The 27,585-nt window shown below is 38.0% G+C and overlaps 1 protein-coding gene across 3 annotated transcripts in view; it reads right to left on the bottom strand.

Moving 5' to 3' along the window:
* Window positions 1-25,383, bottom strand: part of SSR1 (signal sequence receptor subunit 1) — a 38,687-nt gene extending 13,304 nt beyond the window's left edge. For 2 of the 3 annotated variants that reach the window (XM_011219490.3, XM_019795015.2), the window contains exons 1-8: window positions 25,217-25,383; window positions 22,282-22,394; window positions 18,687-18,774; window positions 17,184-17,446; window positions 15,149-15,225; window positions 14,294-14,372; window positions 12,758-12,851; window positions 2,676-2,739 (exon numbers count right to left, since the gene is read on the bottom strand). In XM_011219490.3, coding sequence (XP_011217792.1) covers window positions 2,676-2,739; window positions 12,758-12,851; window positions 14,294-14,372; window positions 15,149-15,225; window positions 17,184-17,446; window positions 18,687-18,774; window positions 22,282-22,394; window positions 25,217-25,295 — 857 coding nt within the window. In that variant the 5' untranslated portion in view covers window positions 25,296-25,383. Of the gene's footprint in view, window positions 1-168; window positions 2,740-12,757; window positions 12,852-14,293; window positions 14,373-15,148; window positions 15,226-17,183; window positions 17,447-18,686; window positions 18,775-22,281; window positions 22,395-25,216 lie in introns of those variants that run through there. The other variant, XM_002915030.4, reaches the window with a different exon arrangement.
* Between the last annotated feature and the right edge of the window lie 2,202 nt (window positions 25,384-27,585).

The raw sequence follows: 27,585 nt of genomic DNA, 5'->3' as shown, positions 1-27,585 counted from the left end.
TAACATATTACATTTACCTACTCCTGTACCTCCAAAATAACGTTAAGTCATTAAAGATTTCAAGGTCACAATGCCACTATTAACTACTCCTCAACAGAGTTAAGTACAATTATAGACTAATGCACTGCAAATACACCTTTAAGGCAGTGGCTTTTTAATGTTGGTTTGTTTTTTTTTTTTTAAGATCTAAATCTACCTTTTCCTATCAAAGTCACTATTTTCTGAAATTTACTTAAAATTAAAAGCCACTAAAATCAAGCCATGTTCCTTTTCTTCTGATTTCTATCTTCCTCAGGGACCTTGCAGGTCCCATACCCGCCCCGCCCCCACCCCCGCTCAGACACCACTTCAGAGGGCACGGGTAGTCTGAAAAGTCACTGACTATGTAAGACCGTGAAATGAATGATGAAGCTATACAACCAAAGCAAGATCCATGCTTTATGAACACATTATTCTCACATGTCTGTGTGACAGGTTTGATACACAAGATTCTTGGTTCATTTTACAGATTCTGAGACCCATTTGCTCAAAAGGTGAATTCTGAAACCATGGTGAATGAATATATCAAAACAAACTTTAAAAACTTCATCCAAATATTTACATTTAAAAAAAACATTTAAAAAATAGGCTACTTATTAAGTGTGCTTGAACAAACCATGTGTGGAATTGAATTCCATTCATTATGGAGTTAGTTTTCTGCTAAACACATACTGATACTATAGAAGACCCTGGCAGCTGAGGATTTAAGAGCTTTCAACTGTTCCCAATCGAAGCTAAAAATAGAACAGGACAAACGATTTCTGAGGCATTGATCTGAGCCTCAGCAGTGGACAGGCTAGCATGTAAGGCAATCACGTAGGAGTCAGAAGGGCTGGCACCTGTAACTCAGTGTGGCTTTGCCACTAAGTACCACCAAGTAGTCAATGAACTGACTAGAAGCCATTTAAATTTTGTAATTACACCTCACTGCATTATGTTCTAGCAGTTTCACAAACTTAGGAATTCACAAAACAATGTTTTGAATTATATTCCTTGAGAAGGTGGAGGGTCTCCTATATTACATTAAACAAAAACATGCAGTTTTTACAGCTCATAGAGCTTTTTCAAAATAAGCTACTGATCATACAGCCCAATTAAAAACTCAAACACTTTATATTACAGGTATAGAAAGTTTATAGTTCAGCAATGCCAATATAGATAATTTGACACCTTAGCCCCTACTTGCAAAGTGATTAACAACTATACAATAATAACTTCTATTCTACTGTCATAGGCTTTGGCTCAGATGTTTAAATACTTGGTAAGATTTTTTGTTTGTGTGTCTTGTTTTGCTGTTGTTTCGTGTGGGCATGGGTGGGGATTATAATGAAGAGGGGAGGAGGGGTCAGTTCACTGTAATAAAGACAGATGAGGAATTAAACAGCCACTAGAATTTCATTTACCATTTCTTTATAAAACATACTGGCAGAATATGGCTTAAAGACAGAGGGGAAAAGCCTCTTATCTGTTCATACTCTTTTACTTTACCCTTTATCCAGTCTGACAATAATGCCAAACTTAAGTTACCACCTAGGACAAGAATGACTTTAACAGGATTTTATGAAGTCCAATTTAATTTTGGTTCTGAGATCTTAAGTGCTTAAAATTTTAGAATTCTTCAGATTAACTAAAAAAAGTTTTTCTGAAAATACCCAAAAGATTAGATAAAACCAATTGGTTAACCACTTAAAAAAATATCCAACTCATTTTTTTTTTAAGAAATTAGTATTACTTGTAATGTATCTCTGCCCGTATAAATTGACTTTTTGCTTACTTTATAGACCAAGGCAATTTTTCTCAAGCAAAATACTCCTATTAAGGAAAAAATATGATCTCTTAAAAAAAACAAAAAAAAACAAAGTGGGTCAGAAATAAAACACAATGGATAACACACAACTCAGGTCCCAAAAATGTACCTTTTTTTTTTTGTTGTTTAAAAAAAAAAAAAGAGTGGGGGGTAGGTTTTATGTATCAAAATCGGCAGAATTCTCATGCTTCACAATTTTGTTGCTAGAAATCCCCAAATTCCTCGGACTCATTTGGGAAGTTTTCTGAAGGCGCGCATTATAGTAAACAGCAGCAAAATACCAAAACAATTCTATTGCTAAAAAGCAGCTACTCCTGTTTGTGCCTTTAGAATACTAGTTGTTTAGAACAGCAACAACAAAATACTAATTTGTGCCATCAACCGGATTTGAGGAATTCTAAAAAAGAAACAAATTGTTTTCTTTCAAACAGTCTAAGGCAGGACATCCACAATCATATTGGACAAATATTGAGTTTTGGGGGGAAATATCAGAAAATGTCAAAAAGAAACAACAGCATTATATTTAGTATTCTAAAGGCAGGCTTCAGGTAGTTCAACAATGATTCTGGTAACACCAACTGCTCACATACATACACACGCACACATATAGATTTTAATGGCTTAAAAAAACCCAAATTTGTTACTTTAGAAAAATGAATGCAGTGCATTTTCAGTAATATTATCGCCACAGACTCTGATTGCTCAGTCCACACATAAGTAGTAGTTGCCTTCTATGGTGATATGGCTTCTCTGCACTAATTCCCATCAGGCCGAAAAACATTAGGGCAGGTTAAGTAAAGACTGAATTGTTGCACAAAGGAACATTTACTCATCAGATCCCACTGATCTCTTCTGTGCCCGTTTCCTGGGCAACCTTCTTGGTGAAGCTTTATCTGGAAGAAAAGAGAAAAGTTTTAACTTGCTTATTGTAAATAGGATGGATTCAAAAGACCTTTAAAAAGCATTTTCCTTCAACTTTACCACTTTAAAAAAAAAAAAAACACACACGCAAAAATACCCTAGTAATAAGTGCCTCTTATCTGGTATAGGTTATTAAACAACCTTTAAAATAATCCCTCAAGAAATAACTCAATCCAAACGAAACTTTGTATAATTAGGGTGGGAAAGGGTCTAATTTTGGTTACATGAATACTTAAGCCACTAAGCAAAATCTTAAATTCTATAATTTAGTATGTTTACACATGCATAAGTAAATGCTTTAGAAAGTGTCAAAGGCATGAAATTTGCAGCTTAAAAACACCTATACTGTCTACAAATTAATATTTATAAACGCAGCCACACAGTTTGCATAAGTTTTGGCAATTTCATAAATTTAATGGAATGAGCAGGTTAGAGAAATTTTTAGACAGAAGATCAATACCGAAACCGTCCTGCATACACAAGCCTTCTTTGTATACTTTTTTCTCTTTATCTCCTTACATTAGATTCCTAGTGGGTTCTATTAAACAAAAGCTAAATTGGTGGTGATTTTCAACTTCCAACCAGTAAGAGGAGTCACCTATATGTTTCTTTAAGTAAGGCTATCTTTTTCTCTGACCACTACTCTTTTAATTTTTAGAAGCACTTTACATATTAGGAAGTTAAGTCCTTTGTTGTAACAGTTACAAATTACAATTATTTTTCCAGCTTAAAAAAAAACAAAGGGCTGGAAAAAATATTTAACACCAAAGTACGGGTTTCTTTTGTAACCATTTCATGAACAATGGTATGAAAAAAATTTTACCTATAAGATCTTAATTTTTATTTTCTAAAATTGCTAGATCACCATAACTATATTTTAAAAATATACAGTAAATATTTATCAAAAATATTTAGCAGCTGAATTTTTTTTAAAAAATATGCTTTAGAGATAATGACTGAAATATTAAGACTGAGTATATGCAAATCACATGAAAACTGACCTCAGTACTTTATTACAAATAGGTTAATGATCTGTTTGGGGGGGCTCAACTCACCCAAAACTGAGCATAGAAGCATTTTTCTAATGGAGAAAGCTTACAACTTTGATCAGACTTCAGAAAGGTTACAATAAAACTACTGCCTTTATGCAACTGACCAATTATCAGATAATAATTACTAGATATTTTAAAATAAACAATATGCTGAATATGATCTTTCAGGACTCAAAAAGTACTTTATTTATTTACATAGGCTCCATGTGGGGCTCAAACTCAGGGCCCTGAAATCAAGACCTGAGCTGAGATCAAGAGTTGGACGCTTAACCAACTGAGCCACCCAGGCGCCTCTCAAAACGTACTTTATTTTTTAAAGATTATTTACTTGAGAGAGAGAGAGCAAGAGCACAAGCAGGGGGAGCAGCAGAGGGAGAGGGAGAAGCAGACTTCCCACTGAGCAGGAATTCCAATGTGGGGCTCGATCCCAGGACCCTGAGATCATGACCTGAGCCGAAGGCAGACGCTTAACCCACCGAGCCACCCAAGTGCCCCCAAAAAGTGCTTTAGAATCAAATAGCCATCTGTGTGAATGTAGCGGTTACTACGCAGACTGAAGTTAGTAATCAGCACTTACAATTTCAACTGCGTATTCACTAGGAGAACACATGAAAAAGAGCCACAGAGGACCTGCAATGCCTGTTTCAACACGTTATCAATTGGACTCCAGTAAGGCAGCCGACTCTGCCTACCTTAACAGTGAGTCTAAAAACCTCCATCACTTGCCCAGCATGGCAAAGTTAAGAAGCAGATCAATGAGAAACAGAGTAAGATAGCATTCTAGAGTCATTCGGCTTTTCGGAAAATGGCTCCAAATTCCTCAAGGGCCTAGAAAGCAGCATTTTACTTCAGCAAAAAACAATAAACTGATGTGTGTAATGATGCTTTTCAGCCAAAGAAAAAACCACCCCCTCTTACCACCTACCTGCCCCACCCAAAACTCTAAAAAACCATTTAAAAAAAAAAAAACCCGACACAATATTTAAGGTCAAAATATTTTAGCTTTTAAGAGCAAAGCTTAACTATATGAAACAAATCACCTAACTGAAAGAACAAAAAACACTGGAACATGACGTTAATGAGATTCAGTAAATGGGGCAGATCTGAAAATGCCCACTCTGACCTTTTAAAAGAAAGATGTTATAGAAAGCCACCTAATTGTGGCAAAACTGCAACTTTTTCATTTTTAGAAAAAAACAAAGGCAAAATGTTAGCAGAAACTTAAACTAGTCCCTCACACCCCCTTCTCAGACTGCACAATCTACCCCATTTCCTATCACACCTGGGGAAGTCATGCTATATAAACAGCTGTCAGATGGATTTTTTAATCAGATAAAAACTGCAAGCTTTCTAATGGATCCCCAAGTTAAAAGTCAAATTACACGAGGGGCGCCTGGGTGGCACAGCGGTTAAGCGTCTGCCTTCGGCTCAGGGCGTGATCCCAGCGTTATGGGATCGAGCCCCACGTCAGGCTCTTCCACTATGAGCCTGCTTCTTCCTTTCCCACTCCTCCTGCTTGTGTTCCCTCTCTCGCTGGCTGTCTCTATCTCTGTTCGAATAAATAAATAAAATCTTTAAAAAAAAAAAAAAAAGTCAAATTACACGAAAGACTTCATCTTTATAAGCTTCTGATTAAGACTGCCTTATGTATACATTTAAAACACTAGTATTAAGCAAAGGACCTGTAAGTTTCTATTAAAATTAGCTAACTTGTCATTTACAGTTAACAAGACTTGAGGGAAACGGAAGCACCCTAATCTGAAATGCAAAACATATCAGGAAAAAATGTATTAGTAGCAGGCTCAAATCGTTTCAAATCACCCCTCCTTCCTTTACATTATGATGAGTCAGATGAAGACGAGAAAAATCTCTTGCCAAATTAAACAGGGGCCCCTGAAACCTGTTTGTCTTCACACTACCTCTCTCCAAAATTCCTGGAAGCTGAGAGACTTCCACTTCCATCCACACCTCCTGCCCCATTATCTTGGTTTTCTCCATTCTGTCGTCAAATATGCAAAGCATATATCTTATCTTTGAAAGATCTGGCTATTTTTTCCTAAATTATCTTCAATTTGGCTCAACGCCTTTACTCTGAGAAAACCACGTTCTAAGGGTGGTTCTCAAAAGTACAGTCTGGACCAGCAGCCTCAAAAATCACCTGAGAACATGGATACACATATCCTTGAGCCTCATCCAGACCTACTAGACTGGAAACTCTAGGGGATGGGGCCTAGCAAGGGTAAGAAGCTGGCCAGGTGGTTCTGGTGAGTGCTACAGTTTGAGAACTACTGCTGTAAGGAATCAAGTATAAGAGAAACAAAATTTGTGTTTTGTTTCAAATACAAAATTAAGTAAAAATATTAAAATTGAACTGAAAGTACCAGTTTCAGTTCAGGATTCAAAAAAAATATGTATTTTCTAGCTCAGTTCACAGAATGGGCCTAAAAACAATGTCACCCAGTATCAATGACATCCCTAAAGTCTAAATTTTCACTTCATTTCATTTCTAATATCATCCAGGAGTCCTTGGAGAAACAGCTTGCTCCATGCCTAGAGCAAGTACAAAATGTCTGGATTATCTTGTTGAGCTAGAAAAGAAGGGATCATTCAAAGATCCAAAGGGTAAGATTGGAGGTGGTTCAAAAAAAGGCAATCAGTAAACCCTTCTCAGCCTTTTGGTTGAGATCAAGCATAAAAAGGCAACCAGTAGTCAAAACTAACAACGTGAGCATCAAAAAAAAATACAGCTGACTAAAATACAGATTCTATGGAAAACTCAGTTTTCCGTGATATGTCAAAAAACAAAGGAGAAAATTAGAAAAAAACTCATTTGTCTCATTGGGATGGCTTTTAAAATAACTCTTTGAAAATAGGAAAATAAAGGGAAGAATTAGCACTTATCCCCTTTTCCAACAGGGACTGTCTTCTATAAAGTAACCGAAAAGTCCCAGTTGATGAAGGAAAGCTCTATTTCACAAAACAACGGCAGTTAGTAAAAACCAAAGAAATTTCAATTAAGAATCATCACTTACAACTTCTGAAACATTACTGATTCATGAAAGGATTATCAACTGGTGAATGGTTTAGAGAACTGGATATCTGTGTGATGCCAAATACCACAGAGGTAACTTCTAAGTTGCAAGCAGAAACCACCACCCTTTCCTGGTTACATGGGAAGATCATGTGGCTACTACCCTAAACCAGTGCTCAACTTAGCATCATTAATGATGGAACAATGAGATATTGTTTCTTGATGTGATCCAGGGAGACGATTATGATACATGATGCTATCAGCCAAAATGATTCAATCTAATCAAACCTATAGATTTAGTTTCCAAGTTAAAGAAATTTAACTAAAAGGCACCAGGAGAAAATAATCAGAAATCTGGAACATGGGACTTTTTCGAGTCTCATTCCTCAGGGTGATAAATGGGTCAGCAGCACTGGCATCATTTGGGAGCCTGTTAGAAACACCAACATTTAGGCCCCAGCCTAGAGCAACTGAATCTGAACCTGCGTCATAAGATTTTCAAATGATTGGTACACATATTAAAGTTTGGAAGCTGCTTTCCACAGGTCAAGTGGCCAATCTCTTGAGCTGCTACAAATTAAAAGGGACTTACGATAGAACCACCAGACGCACTGCATCATCCTACACTGGAAAAACCAGTTGTAAAGGATATTTCTGAAACCACTGAAGAAATTTCAACATGAATATTTATTAATAAATAAAATAATTCATTATTCTTTAAATGTGATGTTATTTGTCAGGAAAAGAGTTATTTCTTTGCAAGTCCGAATTTTTTTAGAGGTAGTTTGTCACTGTAAAAAAATCTGCACTCTAAAACAGCAAATAATCAGAGTGCCTGGCTGGCTGAGTTAGAAGAGCATGGGACTCTTGATCTCAGGGTTTTAAGTTCGAGCCCCATGTTGGGTATAGAGATTACAAGAAGAAGAAAAAAAAAAAAAAGCAAATAATCACATTTTTACTAATCACATATATTTTTTCACACCCTTCTTCCTCTTTAACTTCTGTGCCAATTTTTAAAAATTTTTTTCCTTTATTCAAATAAAGTCTATATATACATATATATATATAATCTTAATTTACATTTTAGGTAGTTAACATACAGTGCAATACTGGTTTCTGGAGTAGAATTCAGTGATTCATTACTTACAACACCCAGTGCTCATCACAAGTGCCCTCCTTAATGCCCATCTGCCATCTAGCCCAGCCCCCACCTACCTCCGTCCAACAACCCTGTTTGCTTTCTATCATTAAAAGTCTTTCATTGTGCCCCCAATTTCTGAAATGGTCCAGGACTCCTTTGATTTCACAGGATGAGGCTCTAACTAGGACCTCCTGGCTCCCAGGCTTTGCTAAAAATAGTAATCGTGAGAAAGGACTGATTATGTATGAGAGTGTTCCAGCTATTTTCAAATTCTAATAACAATTTATAAATAACATGCCTCTCAATAAGCCTGTAGAGGGCAATGCATCAAAACCCTAAATTTGATAAAAATTTTTATCACTTTAATTGGAAAATCAGATTATCTCAATGCTGTTTAGAAGCTTCACTGTTGTTTATGAAGTTTTTTCAAAACGAGGGGTTTCATGTAAATGGAAAAAGGAATAATACAAGTCTTTTGGTGGAAAGACATGATCCTAAAATAAAATCAGATTTTGAGCAAGAAAGGCAAGTACCATTAAAAAAACATTTAGTGACTTCAACTCTATCCATCTTTGAATCTTAAGTCTTCCTGGGAAAGCACATGGGCTTCAGAATGAGACAATCCAGCTCTGAATCTCAGCAAGTTATTTTTCCTCAGTAGCAATTCCTCATTACTAGAGACAGCACCTCACCTTGAAGAGTGAGAATGCCCCGCACAAGGAGGCGCTCAACAGAAGTTCAACTCTTCCCTTCAACAAGGCCTCCCTAGATTTTTTTTTTAAAGATTTTATTTATTTATTGGACAGAGAGAGACACAGTGAGAGAGGAACACAAGCAGGGGGAGTGGGAGAGGGCGAAGCAGGCTTCCTGCTGAGCAGGGAGCCCGATGTGGGGCTCGATCCCAGATCCCTGGGATCACGACCTGGGCCGAAGGCAGGCGCTTAACGGCTGTGCCACCCAGGCGCCCGCTCCCTAGATTCTAATGCGGTCCCCTTTCCTAACTTAGAAGTTGTCCATATTATTCACTCTATCACATATTACATACCATCTCTGATTACTCAAATATTTCATAAATGTGCTTTACTTTCCTCAGGTAGAAATGTAAACTGAAAAAACAGTAATAGTCTTCTTTTCAACATACCCATTCAGATCCTAGCATAGTATCATGACAGACTAAATACCTGACACTTGCTGATGAAAATACAATCATAAATACAAACACTCTGGAAGTGTAATAATTCTCAGCTTTAAAGTTCATGAACAACAATGTCAGGGAGAAAGATACTATTAGCCTCCCCTACCCCCCGCCAATCTATCTGTCATGTGGGAATTCTTTGGGGGGGGACTCCACAGCTTAGAGTGACTTTATTTTTTAACTGTGACTTTTAATGTTTTTCAAAGTTTCAACCAATTCTGTGTAAGACATTTAAAATTTAATTATTTTGGGGGCACCTGGGTGGCTCAGTTGGTTAAGGGTCTGCCTTCGGCTCAGGTCGTGATTGCCCGGGTCCTGGGACTGAGCCCGGAATACAGCTCCCTGCTCGACAGGGGCCTGCTTCTCTCTCTCTCTCCCTCTGTTTCTCCCCCAGCTTGCATACTCTCTCTCGCTCACTCTCTCTCAAATAAATAAAAGCTTTAAAAAATTTTTAATTATTTTTGAAGAACCTTTAAACATACCAAACTACATAAGTAATTTTGATGCATTATAAAGAGACGACAGTCTACCCTACAACTCAATTCTGTATTTTGCTATGATGAATATTGGGATAATATGGAAAACTTGTCCTTAAAGGGAAAAGATTATTTAAAGATTAAAGATTTATTTTAATTTGGAGATAAATTATTTCATGGGATCTCAGCTACCACCTACGCTATATGCCCCAATGTTTCCAAATCTTTTAATTTTATTTTTAAGCAATCTCTACACCCAAAGCGGGACTCTAACTTACAAGCCTGAGATCAAGAGTTGCATGCTTCTAAGACCGAGCCAGCCAGGCGCCCCATCAATGTCTCCAAATACTAATTCAGCTCTGCTCTAAATACAACTTTCGAATGCTTACTGACATCCTTATCTGGGCTCCTCACACTCAACAGATCTAGTTCCAATTCTTCTCCCCTCATGCATGTGTGCTACTCTTCCTATATTCCCTAACAGTTATGGGATCATCTTCCATCCAGATGCCTAAAACTCAAAATTACTTTTCCCTCCTTCCTCCCTCAAACAGCCAAAAAGTCACCCAAAGCCCAGTTGCTCCAATTCTGAAATCTCTTTCTAGTTCTTTTCCTCCACATCATACTGCTTTAGCTTAGGCCCTAAGGATTTCTCAGATGTTTTACTGAGATCATCTAACTGGTATCACTACTTCTAGTAGATCCTCTTGCTAAACCATACACCAACAAAACTATGGTAATTTCTTTTAAAAATACAAATTTGTTATTTCTCTGCTTTAAAGTATCTGATGGCTGCCTTTTACCAGGAAGGAAAGCCAAGTCCTTAGCATAGCACATAAATCCCTGAGGCTTCCTTCTCACCTAAGTACTATGGTCCAAGTCAACGGTTATGAATGACTCCCCTACTCTCTCCCAGAGGATGAAGGCCCCTCCTATGCTGTTATGGCTTTGTACCCACTTTTAATAAAGGAACTACCACACCATAATTTTGTTTCAAAAGAGAAAGCTCCCTGAAAGTAATAATGAAAACAATTCACTTTGTAACCAAAGTTCATATAATGTAAAAGACACGAACAGCCTATTCACAAGAAAGTAGATTCTAAGTGGCCAATATATATGTATAAAGAAGTCAAACCTTATTCGTAATTGTAAAGGAAAGACAACATTTTGTACCACACTGCCAAACTAAACATTTGATAAAATTTAACACTTGAGAAAGACTGGTGAGAGTGGAAAAGAAATAGGCAATACTGTACATTGTTGAGAACAAAAACTATCTTTTGTAAGGGAAACAGGACTTTTCATTTTAAAAAAATGTACATAATCTTAAACCTAACTATTTCACTTTTAAGGAATTATGTATCCCAGGTAGGCGGGTGGGTGAAAGGGGAGGAGGTCAAAAGGCATAAACTTCCAGCTATAAAATAACTAAGTCATGGGGGTGTAATGGATACTATGGCGTCTACAATTTTTAATACTGTACTGTATATCTGAAAGTTTGTTGAGAGAGTAGATCTTAAAAGTTCTTGTTACAAGAAAAAAAAAAAAGATTTGGGGTGTCCGGGTGGCTCAGTCAGTTAAGTGTCTGCCTTCAGCTTAAGTCATGATCCCAGAGTCCTGGGATCGAGCCCCGAGTCCGGCACCCTGCTCAGCGGGGAGTCTGCTTCTCCCTCTCCCCCATGCTTTCATGCATGTGCTCAAGTAAATAAATAAATCTTAAAAAAAAAAAAAGATTTTTAACTATGTGTGGTAACAGATGGTTAACTACACTTACTGTGGTGATCATTTCACAATATATACAAATACTGGATCATTACATTGAACATCTGAATCTAATATGTTATGTCAATCATCTCAATTAAAAAAATGAGAAATTATCCTATAAATTTTTATATAAAAACATTCATTATAGTTTTAAGAATGAAAAACAGGAAATAATAAACAACCTTCAATACAGAACAGGTTTAGATTTAACTTATCATGACACACTTATGTAAAGGAATACTATCCAGTTATTAAAAAGAATGAGGTAAATAAGTCACTATCAAAAAAAAAAAAAATCCAGGACATGAAAACTTGGGCGGCAGAACAGTGTATGCAGCACGATGACGTCTGTATAAAATTTTCACAAACAACAGACATACATACTAAGTATACAGAAAATACTTAGAATAACAAACATCTATTATTTATAGAAAATGAAATTAGCGGAGCCAGCAGGTAATCTCATTTTTTCACTTCTGTACTATTTATTAATGTTTTAAATATGAGGACATACTACTCTTATAATGATGTTCCAGAAAGTCCATTTATGGGGCCCCTGGTGGAACAGTTGGTTGAGCAACAGACTTTCGGTTTCAGCTCAGGTCATGATCTCAGGGTTGTGGTATCAGCCCCACACCAGGCTCCACACTCAGCATGGAGTTTGCTTGAGATTCTCCCTCCCTCTGCCTCTGCCCCACCCCACACTAGCTTGCTTGCTCACTCTCTGAATAAATAAATCTTAAAACAAAACAAAAACAGTCCATTTACAACTGGAGAAAAAAAGTCCTACATTCTTTCATAAAGATTAATATTTTAACTAATTACATACATAATGAACCTGAAATATATGTTAGGCAAACTACTAGGCAATGTTTTAGGTTTATTCTTTCAAACTACAGTGGGTAGTTAGTAGTTTTTCTAATAAATACAGGGCTAGAAAACTGTTCCATTACTCATTAAACTTACTGTAAAGTATTCATATGCTATACAAAGTCCAATACTATATATAGCAAACACCATTAAAAAAATTAATTGCCTCACCTCTTCTACTCTGCACTGAAGCAACAGAAAAAAAGAGATAGGAAAAGATTAGGAATATAGAGAATTCACACATTTGTATATAAAACTGCAGATATGGAAGCATTCTAAATTAAAGCATAAAAATACTCAGAATAAAATTTAAAGTGTTTATTAATATTATACCAGATTCTACACAAGTAATGGAAAAGATGAATGTTAAGTAGCATTGTCCAAGCATTTTTGTATCTAATACTTAACTTGATTTCCATTCAAGGGAAAAATTTTCCAGCCAAGTTTATAAGAGTACTTACTGATCTGATTCAAAGTTTCCTGAGGAATCCAACTCATGTCAACATCATTCTGACTTGATGTACCCATCTCTACCTTCTGTATGGGTCTCTTGCGCTAAGAGAGCATAAAAACATTACTTTGAAGGAGTTCTATTACAATGTTCACTATAATTTTTAAAAATCATATTAAGCGACCTAATTTAAATATCTTAAGCAAATATGTCCTCTTCAAAACATATTCCTACTTATTTTATTAATTAGAAGGAGAAAATCATGCCTAACACCAATTATAAATAAATGATAACGAATACATCTTCACAACGATTTATTTAATCAGGTTTTAAAGGCCTTTTGCTCTGCTATAAAACTTCATATGTCAGTGGGCTGGTGGACCAACTAAGAACTTCTGTTTATACAGTGATTTTCTCTCCCTTTGGCAATCAAATTAAAGAATAAATTTTCACATTCAACAAAATTTAAGATAATTATTGAAACACTACACGCAGGCAGGTAGCTTCCTGCACTTTCAGCTAAATACAGTTGGCACAGATAAAACAAAATGTAGAATCTCATTTAAGCTAACAACCTCAAACTTTGCTCCTGGAGTATTTGCAACAAAACGACTAGGAAGAAAGTGATTCAATTCCCTCTTTAGTCTTGTTCTTAAAAACAAACCTAATGATTTAGATAAGAGTATTAGCTATACAGTCCAAAAACTGGACTCTGAATACACAAAAAGTAACTAAAAACGGCTTCATTCAAATGAAAAAACAAGTGGAGATGCCATTATACCTAATACATAAATTCATAGCAAAAATACTATTATGAAAATGAGGTAAAGAAAGTTATGGAAATTAACACTTGAGCACTAAGTATTTCTCTTTTAAAGAGCAAGTACTTATATAAATTTGACACAAATCTTGTTATACTTTCCATTGAGAGGAATAATATGGGTTGTTCTGTTTTTCGCAGGAGGACAGGGAGATAAAGATACAGTGGTGGAATTAGCTACCATATCCAGAGAAAAAGAAACCAGGATTATAGCAGGTGCTTCAGTGTTGCCACTTTACTACCCTAACAAGAAAGCAGAAGTTTGATAGAATAGAGCCAAATTCATTCTTTCTTTTTCAAATGAAAAGACTCACTTAATAGCTAACTGGAAATTATCCCTGGAGTTAAAAGAGTATTAAAGCAAATATAAAAGCTGTACAGGTAGAATAACATATCCATGAAAAAGTATAGTAAATATAACAATGAAATCTTATGTCTGAGTTTAAGGAAGAAAAATTCTAGCATGACTTAGAATTATAATATGAAAGTAAAGATCATTCTGGAGGGTGTAGCCAAAAGACCCTAAATGCATTTGTGTAATGAAGTCTAAACAGATCCAAGTCACATACCCAAGGTATCATCTTCAGGTTTTATTTTAAAAAGGTACAACAACCTATAAATACATAAACCCACAGCTGAGAGCAAGAAGCCACAAATAACTAGATTATACTTAGTAGAGTAACAACTTCTGAAGTATGGCTGTAAGAGTCATTCATCTAGAATTACCTTTCTGGATTCCAGGAGTTGATGAAGGCCAACAACAACTAGGAGCCCAAGACCAGCAAGGAACATATACATAAAGATTCTGACATAAAAGGAGAAAAAACAAATTGGCTTTAATTCATAAGAAACACCACAACTAATCAGAACTGTAATTCTGCTTTAACTCAAACACCATAGCTGTAATTACAACTATAATTCTAACACATTATAGGCTTTCCAAATAACTTGTGGGGCAAAGGAAGAAAATATTTTATATTCAACTTAGATCTAGGTAATAGGTTTCACAGATGTACTTTATCTTTGAGAATAATTAGCCAAAAAAAGCAATTATATGATCTAAAATAAATAAAATTACTCTATAATTTATTATACTCAAGCTCAGTTAAAATAATTGCATTAGGTTTTGTTTCCCTCAAATATGAGATTATTTTGCACAATTTAACTTAAAAATTGCTTTTAATCAATTACATATATGTATACAGTGACAAATGGCTCATCATCATTCGCCAAGAACACAGCTTCTAAGATAACACCTAGTTTATATTTTTGGTAGCAACTGAAGAGATATGTAACTTAGGTGAGGCTGGTGATTAGCTCATGAGCATGAGGTAGAAAAGAATTTAGAAAGAGGGACCATTCAGAAAGCCAACCATCTTTTTAAAACAATTTTCGTCATTTTCCATTATCGTTCCTAACTCAATATTAATAGTTTAAAAACCACCTAAAATATGGATTTATGTAGGCAGGATTTCACAAAAATCTATAGTTTGGTCCATTTTCACTATTAAAACAACTGTTGACAGGAGTAAGCCTTCCAGACCTGCCCTGTGAGATCTACATATTGCAAATTTTACTTACGTTTCTCCATCTAACCCATCCTCTCTTTCAATAATCGTAACTGTTTGGTTGAAGACAGCATCTTGGAATACATTGCCCTATTAATAAAATAAATCACAAAAATATCAACAGCATTGAAAAAAATAAAAGATTATGAGATTTCTTAAAAACTGTTACCCTAACAGATATAAAAAAGCTTTCTCATCACTTAGGTCAGTAAGACTCAAAGAAGTCACATGTAATTGCACTAACTCAAAGTCAGAGACTCAAAATTATAATATTACTTTCTTCCACAAAATAAAAAATGCCTCCAACTTTGCTAAAGTTGTCCTCTGTTTTCGTGAGGGTGGGGAAGGGGAAATGTGTGAGAAACCAGGGAAGTAAAATAAAAAGGGGATAAAATGCACAAAAAGAAACAAAGCCTACAGAACACCCATCAACTAGAGGCCATAACTTCTGTTGTGTATAATCCTCCAAAATAGACGGGAAGAGCATGAAAATGTATATAGTAGCAGCTGCAGTAGCAGATTTTAAGAACTAGACTTGAACAGAAGTCAAATCCATGTTCTAAATTCACAATGGATTGGAAATCAATTTACAATAAACTCAATTTTCAGTATCAACATATTTTTCTGTTGAGGTTTTGGAATAATTTTGTCAGTTCAACACAACTTCAGTTTTCAAACACAAGAATCACTGGGACAATACAGAGATAGCTGTTTCCAGTGTTTGATGCTTAACACAAAGGCGCTACTCAAAACTGTCACTTATTGCTAAACTGTAATTACATAAGTTTTACTTCAAAATCCTTCCACCTGCATTCCTCCAATGACAATTCCAGGAATCAGAATACATTGATGATACTAACGTTCAAAATGGTACTAAAACTACATATATGTCTGTGGATTAAGTTTAATTCTGCTTGAAAACAAGACAAAATATATAATTATTCAAACTGCTTGACTATAAAGTTGAGGAAGATGAATACATTATTTTTAAAGATGAAAAACCCCACTAAAAAAAAAAAGAAAACTTAATTACAGCTTGAGAAATTTATCTCAGACACAAGTAAACATGTTGACTCTATGTGAAGAAAAGGCTGAGTAAGCTTCCAAGAGAGGATAAAATTTCCTTCTCTGAAAACTTTTCGAGAAGGGAATGATTTAGATGTGCTCTCATCTGAAGGATGTAATAGTTGGCACCCACAGGTCAACTCTTAGCAGTAAAATTCTAGTGGGCTTCTCATTCATTCACTGGACATACAATATATATATTAAAAACCACAAGAAAGTGGGATGCCTGGGTGGCACAGCGGTTAAGTGTCTGCCTTCGGCTCAGGGCGTGATCCCAGCGTTATGGGATCGAGCCCCACATCAGGCTCCTCCGCTATGAGCCTGCTTCTTCCTCTCCCACTCCCCCTGCTTCTGTTCCCTCTCTCGCTGGCGGTCTCTATCTCTGTCAAAAAAATAAATAAAATCTTTAAAAAACAACAACAACAACAAAAACCCCACAAGAAAGACAACAGAGCTTATATTAGATTATTTGGTTCTCATAAACCATAAACCTCACTGTTCTATCCTAAAAATACCTGGTTATATTTTTATCTATGAGTACATACAATGATGGAAAAAGTTACAGAAAGCCCTTAAAACTTAAAAATAAAAGCAGTAATATGGGCAAAATACAAGCAATGAACAGAGGTACAAAACAAATTACTCTATATATCTAACATCTTAATAAGCAGTAGACTCCACTGTGTGGCTTACTGGTCTTTCAAGCTCAAGTCACATCCGCTTTCCTACTACAGCCCCTAACATTCATCTCTAGTATGTATCACTTATGCTGGGATATCGCCTGTTCGTATCCATCTGCCCCACTGGATTCTAGACCTGAAGACAAACATGCGCAACTTATTTTTGCCTCCCTGTTGCCCATCACAGTTCCAACCATAAACAGGCACTTGAATGAATAAATAGAAGAGTATTCATTAAACACTGTCAATTGACCTCATCCATCTCTAACTTAAAAAAAAAAAAAAAGGTTTAGAGGGCCTTACATTCAAATCTTTGTAGTTCAGATTGATGACTAGACCAAAGGGTCGTCCACCCATGGGCTCTGCAGGAATGAAGGAGTATTCAAAAGTTGCCTGTCTCTGGGGTGGTACTACAGTGTTCAGAGGAAGAGCTGTGAAATTCTGGATATAAAACTGGTAGTCTTGAGGATAACGGAATGAGGCATCTAAGGATTCAACAATAAAATCTTCGGTACCCTTGTTTGTAAAGCCTACTAGGAACTTCACAATGTTATTTGCTGGAAAATCTAAGAAACAAAAAAAAGAAACCAGAAGATTAGAAAATGTTCAAAGCACACAAATAAATAGAAATTACTAAGGATTTGGGCACCCTTTCCTGCAAGTGGACTTGGTTTTGGAATCTTTTTCAGTAGTGCACTCCAGTTACCCACTAACTAGTAACTGATTACAATTGGTGTATAAACTGAAACCCTTGTCTGTACTCTAGCATTCCAACTTCAGAACTGAACGGAGCATCTCAATGTTAGACTACATCACTTTCACGTTATGTGATCTAAGAAAGAGCTGTAAGATTATCTTGCAGTGAGACTACTTGTCTTGAAGTCACCTCCAACTTACATCTGTTATCTGTGCAGATAAGAAAAGAATGACAGAAAAGTCTAAGAGGTCCTGAAAACTGTAGTATCTGTTAAAATATTGGAAAAAAAAAAACAACAACCAGGTAGCCCATACCACTTTACGAATTCAAACACAAATCTGAATGTATGACCTAATGAGGAAGCTTTAAAAAAAAGGGGGGGGGGAATCTCTTATCAAATCATACTTTTTGTAGGCATAAAATCTGAATATATGTGGGAATAAAACGAAACTTGAGAAGACCAAGATAATTAATAACTTCAAAAAAGAAAAGTCTTCAATAATTATATGTGGCCTACAGAGCTGGGTTTCAACCAGTTTAGCAGAGGCTTTGGGACAGACACTTCTGGGTCTGTCTTCACAATCTATTTACCAATTGAGTAACCCTGGACATGTTCTTCACCTCTCTAAACCTCAGTTTAACAGTAACTATCCTCATATGGTTTCTGTTAAGATTAAATGAATGCGCGCAAAATATTGAGAAGAGCTCTCCATAAATATAAGACATTATATTTTCTTTTAATAAAACTAGGCTCTAATTCAGGCCTAATCGTACAGAATTAATATTTCACTAATATTTACACTCAAACTATGAGTCACTTTACTGTGGCAGTTTGAAAAAAGTTTAAAAACAGTATCTTCCAAAAGAACATTCAACTTCTAATTAAAATAGATAGCATTTAATTTCCCCCTTAGTTTAAATGCCAGGAATATTATCTTATGGATATGGGTAATCACATATATAAGAGGATTTTTTTGAAATACGAATTTACACCATACTTGTAGTGTAAGAAAGAAGATGAACAAAGATCTTAAATGCTTCCCCCAAAAAGTGAGCTTGTCATTTGAAAAATTCCTATGTCTGAGTTAAAACTAACACTTCTCTATTACCTTCTCCTTTCACAAACAGGATAGTTGTATCTGCGCTTGGTGAAGCTTCAGGTTCACCAGATACATCCTCTTCCTCTTTATCTTCAGCCTAACAAAAACAACATTAAAAAAATAATTACGGAGGAAAATACATCATTTAAAAATAATGACTCCACTAGATTTGGGACAAAATACTGCTTCTCCTAGGCTTTGCTGGGATTAGTAGTGGTATGAATTTCAGTGTATCTCATCAGTTAACATAAAATTTTCAGAGTGGCGCATCTCAAAGAATAATATGCATACCAATCCCCTGGGGATTTTATGCAGATCTGATTCAGTTCTAGGGAAATCCTGAAATTCCGTATTTCTAAAAGCACCCAGGAAACACCAAGGCTGCAGGTACTCAAACCATACTTCGGAACTGTTAAGATTCTAGAGCATGGGTTGGTAAAATGTCAAATTTGAAAAAAGTTTAAAAAGTATCTTTCAAAGTAACATTTAATTCGCAGTTAAAACAAATAGTATTTATTTTCCCCTTCAGTTTAAATGCCAGGAATAGTACCTCACACAAAAGTCTCAAACTCAGTCTCCCTGCCCCCCATCCTCCCACAAAGGTGAAGGAAAAAATACTCTGAAAGCAGCACCCACCTGAGGACCCAGGTATCAAATATTTTTGGCTTCGGGAACCATGAGGTCCCTCTGGCAACTACTCAACTCTGAGGCTTCAGTATAAAAGCAGCCACAGACAATATGTACAACAAAAAGGACAACTAGACTTAGCCAGCAGCCATTTTGCCAACCTCTGTTGTAGAGCACCTTGTCATCACCCCAAAAGATTTCTATCCCAATTAACAGAACAATTTTCCTTTGAGAAGATGTCACACAACTTGGAAGAAGTGGTTTAAAAACAAAAAAAAAAAACGAGCAGGATCGTATTAGGATGATGGAAAGGTCCTAAAATTCAGAGCTGCTCAACGTGGTACATTTACTACGAATATAGGATTGTATGTTTAAAACAGGTTAATAGTATGATATGTAAATTATATCTCAACGGAATAGTTACAAAATGCGAGCAAATTTTAATTTAAAATTTTAATCCTCGGGGCTCCTGGGTGGCTCAGTTGGTTAAGCCTCTGCCTTTGGCTCGGGTCATGATCCCAGAGTCCTGAACTCTGGGATCAAGTGAGCCCTGATTCTGGCTCCTGCTCTATGGGGAGCCTGCTTTTCCTTCTGCCCCTTCCCCCCACTCATTCTCTCTCTTTCTCAAATAAATAATTATAATCTTAAAAAAAATTACCTTAAAAAAAATTTTTTTTAAATGTTCTCAGTGCAGCAATTCTCTAGGCATCAATGAGGATTAGAGATATTCATACACTTTAAGTGTTCAGACCTTTAATAAATTGAGATGCCTAAGGGCACCACTGTTTATTGGCATTTTGCTTTTCTCACTTAAGTAAAACACTCTCTCCCCCAATAGACTTCTTAAGGGCAAAGACTGTCTTACATTTTAAAAATTCTTCACACCCAGCTCATACACTCAAGGGAAGACAAACATTTGTTCAATGACTGCGCAACTGTCTGATGTTATATATTAAGTATCCTTAAAGACACCATTCATTTAATAAGAGTTAATGAATTTCTACTTTTGAGAAAAGAGACCCACAAATAGGAAGGGACCAGAGACAAGAAGGCAGGAACCATAAACTGTAATAAGGAGGAAAGAGTATACTTGAAAAAAGGTTAAGAGAAATCACCCCGAAGATTAAATTAATGGGTTGTGGGATAAAAAGAAATGGAAGTCATAAGGCAAGAGCTTGAATCACTAGAGCCATACCAAAACAGAAAATAGTTTATGGAGGTGGGATGGATGGTAAAAGCTGAATTCCATTTTGAACACACAAAATTTCAGGTACAAATGGAGTATCCCGATGGTGCTGTCTGGCAGAGAGCTGGAAATAAAGGTATGGAGCTCAGTAAGGTCAACAGCTAGAGGCAAGATCTGAAGGTTATTGGTAAAAGGTGGTGCTGGTTGAAACCACAGGCTTCATCAACATTAAGGAGCCAAGCAGAGGGAGAAAAGGTGGTAGAGAGACCAAGCAGCAGCAACTGGGCAGAGGAAATTAAAGGAGCGGGGGACAGAAGCCAACATGAAGGGACTCAAGGGGTACTCCACAAATGCTAACAAGAGTTCAAACTGGCTGACAACGAAAAACAGGCCAGGAATTTCACAATTAAGTCAGTGGTGACTTAGCAAGAACAGTTTTACTTGCTACATCGGACCAGACCACAATACAAATGTGAAATGAGTGGTACAATTTACTCTTTCAAGGTATGTGCTGGTAAAAGAAAACGTGTAGCAACTTAAAGTGGAGGAATATGAAGTGGCATATATAAGTACACGCACAGCCTAACACAATCAAGCCACTGAGAAAGAACAATGAAGTCACACAAGGAAAGAATAATACAAAGTCCCACAGGACGAGATGGGAACAAGAACACAGGTGGTAAGGCTAGGCCTTAGAAAAGAATAAAGACAACTCACTACTTTTTAAGGAGAAAACGTAGAAAGGATGAGTGAGTAATATATTCAGAAGTAGAAATTTGGAAGAGTTCACACCTGATGGCCTTCGTTTTCTGACGCTGAAGGCAATGTGTTGCTAAGTCTGTGAAAAGGATTGATTCTGCAGGTTTGGTTTTGTTTTGTTTTTAAGATTTTATTTATTCATTTGACAGAGAGACAGCCAGCAAGAGAGGGAACACAAGCAGGGGGAGTGGGAGAGGAAGAAGCAGGCTCCCAGTGGAGGAGCCTGATGTGGGGCTCGATCCCAGAACTCCAGGATCACACCCTGAGCCGAAGGCAGACGCTTAACGACTGAGCCACCCAGGCGCCCTGATTCTGGAGTTTAAAAATTTATGTAGGATAAATCGTAGTAGCCCAAGAGAGGAAATAAAACTAGCTAGAAGCATGCTGCAATGATCTTGATTCCAGCCCAACATTCTTACCGTTTAACTGTAATTTTATAGTAAAAATTTCAAAACTGGACTTTTAAGAGATCTTCTCTAAGCCCTTTCCTCTTCACAAGACACATTTTATATACTGTTTACTGCCTGCTCCTCACTCCCTGCCACCAAAACACATATATACTGCCCCAAGAACAGAAACTCCATGAGAACAGAGAAAATAACTGGTTTGTTTACCCCAGCACTGGTAACAGTGCCTATCACATATTAGGGACCAAGTAAATATTTGCTTACTGAATGAAGGAAAGAAACAGGAGGAAAGTGAGATCCAGAGAAAAAAGCTATTCAAAGTTAAAAAGCTAAGTAGCATGCATCCCGAATCTATCAACACTGGTCCAGTGCCATTCCCACTCTGTTACCCTCTAAGACTCATGTTCGTATGATCTTTAATTGTTCTTTGTTTCGTATCTCCCTCCTTGTGCAAGAAAATATTCATGATCCATCCTCAATCACTGGCCCCTTTCTCCCAACTTCAATCCACTCTGATCACAGAAAACAAATCTCTAAAAGCAAGAATTTTAATACCAAATTAGTCTATAAAAAGACAAATTCTAGAAAGGATATAAACACCAATTACACTGCGTAGAACACTAACCAAATCCGTGGGCTCATCTTCTTCTACCTCCGCTTCATCATCTTCATCTTCAATTACTGAATCTTCCACCGTTTCTTCATCTTCTGTAAGATCCTGGGCTGCAGCTAATGAGCCTAACAATAAAATACAAAACAAGCACTTAACCTTTACCCCGAGCATACCAATGTTTTTTAGTCCCAGGTATAGGCAATACACTCTTACCCTTGGAGTAACTCAATCTCCCAGTTCCCCTGAAAGATGCCAAATTACAATGTGTCTAGAATATTTTGATACGATTTTCTCTTATCAACGGATAATCTTACCAACTCTATGTTAACTTTAATGGGAAATGCCGTTTAATTTTCAAAAGCACTTAATTGTTGGGAAAATGAACTGAAACTAAAGATGCCTTGAAGCTCAAATAAAAAACTTTAAGTAATTTTGTTTTAAAACTAAGATACTCCAGGGGTGCTTGAGCTCCTTGCTCCACTGGGAGCCTACTTCTCCTGCTCCCCCTGCTTGTGTGTATGTGCATCGTGCTCTGCCAAATAAATAAATAAAATCGGAGTAAGAAGCTCCAAAATTTAATCCCTATTATTAACCATACAAACCAAAAAACCCCGCTCAGGTCTAAAGGAAAATAGCAATCTCAATAACTAGGCAAGAAACATTTGTCATTAAAGTTGACTACAGCTCTCTTAGAACTTGATAGCATGTAATTCCGAGGAACAAATATTTGTATGGCATCCACGGTAAAAACTAGCTTGCATAAAGCACATTTGGTAAAATAAAAACTATACTGGCAACTTCAGGGTTGATAGCATTGAAAGCATGCATCTATTTTTGCATATGGTTTCAAACATGTTTTAAGTACTTTTTTATTTCCCCTACACTTAAAAATTAAGCATAGGGGCAGCTGGGTGGCTCAGTCAGCCGTCTGACTTCAGCTCAGGTCATGATCCCAGGGTCCTCGGATCAAGTCCCGCATTGGGCTCCTTGCTCAGCAGAGAGCCTGTTTCTCCCTCTCCCTCTGGCTGCTGCTCCCCCCGCTTGTTCTATCAAGTAAATAAATAAAATCTTAAAAAAAAATTAAGCATAACTGTAATGCCAAGAAATTATAATTTTATAGGCAAAAGTTCACTAAGTAAGTCAAATTAAATCTACCTCAGGCAGGACACTCAAAAGAAATTTCAAAGTTCTAGTGACTCTTCCAACATTTCTCAGAAAGAATGATGATGTGGCAATTCAGTAGGGGAAAAAAAAATGTGGGAAAGGAAGCATGTGTACATGCTGCAATACCCAGGAAAAACAGTATATATTAAGGACGCTGCATTTTAAGCCTTTTTCACTTCCTTGAGTTTTTACTGGCTGTTAAGATTTATGAAAAACATTAAAGAACACTGAACCACAGCTGAAAAACAGCTTCTACTGTTTGCTGAACAAAGACAGTGCATTCATAATTTACAAGTCATTTTCTAAAACCAATAAGAAAAATACCTATGCTGACATAATCTTAAGTTGGACTTAAATTTCAAGACTCCTCAATATGTACAATGGCTTTTCATCCTACATTTCAATAGATATTAATATTAACCAGTGACAACTTTGTGCCTAAAAAGTCTAGCAATTCTCAATTGGCAAAATTAAGAAAAAACATCCTTTGAAAGAAAGACCATTCCTCACAAAACAAAAATGTTTAAAGATATCCAGTTAGGTTTAGATACAATTGATGTTTCCTAAAAAACAAAATGTTTTCAAACCTGAAAAACATACTCTAGGTTCTAAATAAGTACAACTGTCAAATTTTCTTTAAAAATCCAAATAAGAAGCAGCCAGCAAGCAACTCATAAAGGAAAAAGAATCCCTCTTTAAACCTGCAAATGAATTCATTAACAGGTCTGGTTAATTATCTCATTTGGTTTTCTGTCCACTAAAGAGAAGCGAGTCACTTCACTTTTCTCTGCAAAAGCACTCGTGGATACCTGTCACTATCATTCGCTTTGCCACAGAACTTGCTTAAACTTACAGAATAAAAGGAATTCTAGCGATCGTTCAGTCAGATTGCCTTTTACAGATTAGAAAACTGAAGATCATAATAGAACCAGGTCAAAAAGTCAAGTTTCCGCATCTTTAATGTTGTTATTTTCACATCATATTAACTACTGGAAAGAATAAACCGAAATAAACGTATAATGTCGAATTCGATCCCCCCCAACCCAGGACAATGCGATGCTTCCACAAAACAAAAAACAGTTACAGAAAAAAGGAGAAGAAAAATAAGGGCTCAAGTAATAGGCTGGAATTCCTCAGTCGGCCTGGGAGTTGGGGTGGACAATGAAGGCGAAGATGTGGAGTTTTTCTGAAATGAAGACTCCTGGTAACACACAAGAGTTCAGGTGCTGATAAACAGGGAGATGACCAGAAACGGGCGGTAGGGAGGAGATGCTATAAGAGCTCAGGTGTGTAGAAACCAAGAATTTCAGCAAATGAATGAAGGCTGGCTCCCAAACGTGGAAGTTAAAGACACGTCAGCCCAGAGCGGATGGGGGTGGAGCAGAGGCGGCCAGAAGAAATACAACCGGCTGCAACGCGCTCGCGGTGCAGCTGTGCCCGCTGCCCCCTCGCCTCTTTCCCTAAGCCGAGGACCCACCAACTCCGGCCACAGCTGCAGGCACGGGTCCCGGGCAAGAGGAGAAACCCAAGGCTACGAGCGGCCACCAAGCAAGGTCGCCAGACACTACCCCGCGCTCCGCGTGGAAGGGGCGGAGGCCCCAGTGGGGATTCGCCCCGCGCGCAATGAGACCCCCTACTACGAACCGGAGGTCGGGGATGGGGTGGGGAGAGGCTGGCGGGACAGACGCCGGACCCAGGAGCCGCTGCCGCCTCCAGCTTCAAACTTGCTGGGGCTGGCGTCTCCTTCCCGGCCAAGACCCGCTGCCCACTCCCCTCGCCTCACCTCCAGGGCTGCCGCGGAGCAAGAGGGTAGCGGGGAACACGAGCAAGAGAAGCAGAAGCAGGCGGGAGAGGACTCTCATGGCGCAGCCGGTCCGGCGTCTGGTGACCGCCCGCCAGTGCTCTCCACGGCTCCGGCGGTAATGGCGTTACTCTTCATCCGGGCTCCGGGAGGGGGCGGGGCACGCATCACGCACGGGCCCTTGCCACGCCCCCTCCTCTGGCTGAGGAACGCCGCCAACGTGGCTGCTTGGCTCCGAGTGGTGGGGAGCGCGGGCAGCCCCAGGAGGCTTCTGACATTTCCCGCGAAAGTCCGCCTCCCGCGGTAGACGTTGGCTGGCCACCTGCAGTCTGTTGCTCGCCCCGCCCCGCTCGTCCTTCGGTCCCAATTAATTAGCGTCGTAAGTAGTTACCTTATTTGAATGATGATTCGCCTGGTGTCCGGCGCGGTAGTCTTTGTATAATTTTAAGTAATAGTGATAGAAGGAACATGAACTACCCGTATGTGGCATTGAAAAGCAAAACTGTTTTGTAATATATAATTGTTCAAAAAACGCAAAAAGCATAAAAAATAGTGGAAAATCTTGGCTCCTATCTGCCATAGTTAAATAGCGAGTGCTTAAATTCTTGACATTCCAGAATTATAAATCACCTAGAACAGTGCCTGGCATATGGTAAACGTTTGGCAAATATATACTAGAGGCAACATTGGCTGTTCAATGTCCTTCACTTTCCTTCTCATCTCGTTGGACTTTAGGTTGCTGCCAATACTCTGGTATTTCATGCAATTAAACAATGTGAATACCAAGTACTATTGGACTGGACTAGTGTGAGATGTCATACGGATGATGAAACAAACTAACCTTGATTGCATGCTTACTATTGTCAATCACTATCTCTTAGAGCTGTGCTTTCATGTGTAATCTATATAATCTCTAAAAATCCCTATGAGCTGGATATTATTTACTGAGAAGAAAACAGACACAGAGAGGTTAGTAATTTACCCAAGGCTTAAAGGCTAGTCAAAGGCAAATGGAAGATCGAACCTGGCAGTCTGGTTTTCAGATTCCTGCTCCATGGCCTAGAACCATCTGCTCTTCTACTCCTGAATTGGCTCTGCTCAAGGCCTCACTGGCCTGGGGCCTCTGTAAAAGCAGCTTGTGGCTGCTGTTGCCACTAATTCTGTCTGCTAAAATCACAATCTGACAGTGCTGGGCCGAACCAACTCAGCTCCACGCCACTCCACCAGGCCGCCAGCGCCACTGCCACTGCTGCTGTTGAAAAGAAAAATCACAGGCCCAAAATCGCCTCACTTAGGCCAAATCACCAAATGTGGACTTGATACACAACTTAATTGCAATTTCAACTTCCCCCGGAAAAGGAGTCTTAACCGGTCAGTCAGGAATTTTCTGATCAGCATCAATGAGGAATCTTGTCACATGGGCCCTTCTCCAACCCCCCAAAGAAGGTAATCAACCTAATAGGACAGCCTGTCCTTCCCCCTAAGGGGCAGGAGATGGTGCCTGAAACAATCCTTTCTTTTCTTTTCTAATAACTTCTTGCCCCACCCTCCTTCCTATAAAAACCTTCCATTTTGTACACCTTGTCCTCGGAGCTGTCCCTTGCTAGATGGGATCCTGCCCAATTCATGAATCACTTAATAAAGCCAATTAGACCTTCAAATTTACTTGGTTCAGTTTTGGTTTTTTAGCATGGCTAAGGCAGCTGGCAGAAGCAGAGGGCACCCTCCCACTCTGCTGCTCTCTCCATCTCTGCTCTGCTGCCAAAGCTGCCAGTGTGCCAAAGCCATCAAGGCCATGGCCACCACTCAGTGGCTGAACCTTGCCGAGTACTCTCTACTGGCGAGGGAACACTCTCCCTCCCCAGCTTTATGTTTCGCGAGTTTCCAATCAGGCCTTTTCTGAGTTCCTGATGTCTGACAGGTTTTTTGACAAACACATCCTTGTATTTAACTTGCTGCTGTCTCCTCACACCAGAAAGCATGCAGTGTGAACTGTGTCACAGAAAATAGACATTATACAGTACTCAAAATCACCTCTTCCCTCCCTTCTGGACCAAGGATATCTCACTGACTCCTTTCCCTTCAGAGGACTGATTTCCAGTGGGGAGGATTCTCATCATAATTAAAATGAGATCCTAGTAGGTCTGTCTCCCCAGTTCGCAGGACATGTTTAGACACAGCCTGAACCAGTAAGGATAATCCAGTTAGGCTTAACCTGGACTGCCACACCAGGTATTAAATGACTTCTAATGGATTTTATTTGGGACTTGAATTTTAGATAACCAGCTCTTAAATGGTTGTCGGGGACAAATAAAATGTGCCTATTCTGGACGTAACTGATGTGCTGAATT

Source organism: Ailuropoda melanoleuca, chromosome 5, assembly GCF_002007445.2.
Source record: "Ailuropoda melanoleuca isolate Jingjing chromosome 5, ASM200744v2, whole genome shotgun sequence".
NCBI lineage: Eukaryota > Metazoa > Chordata > Mammalia > Carnivora > Ursidae > Ailuropoda > Ailuropoda melanoleuca.
Note: the sequence above shows the minus strand (reverse complement) of the source record. Positions and strands in the feature narration are given on the sequence as shown.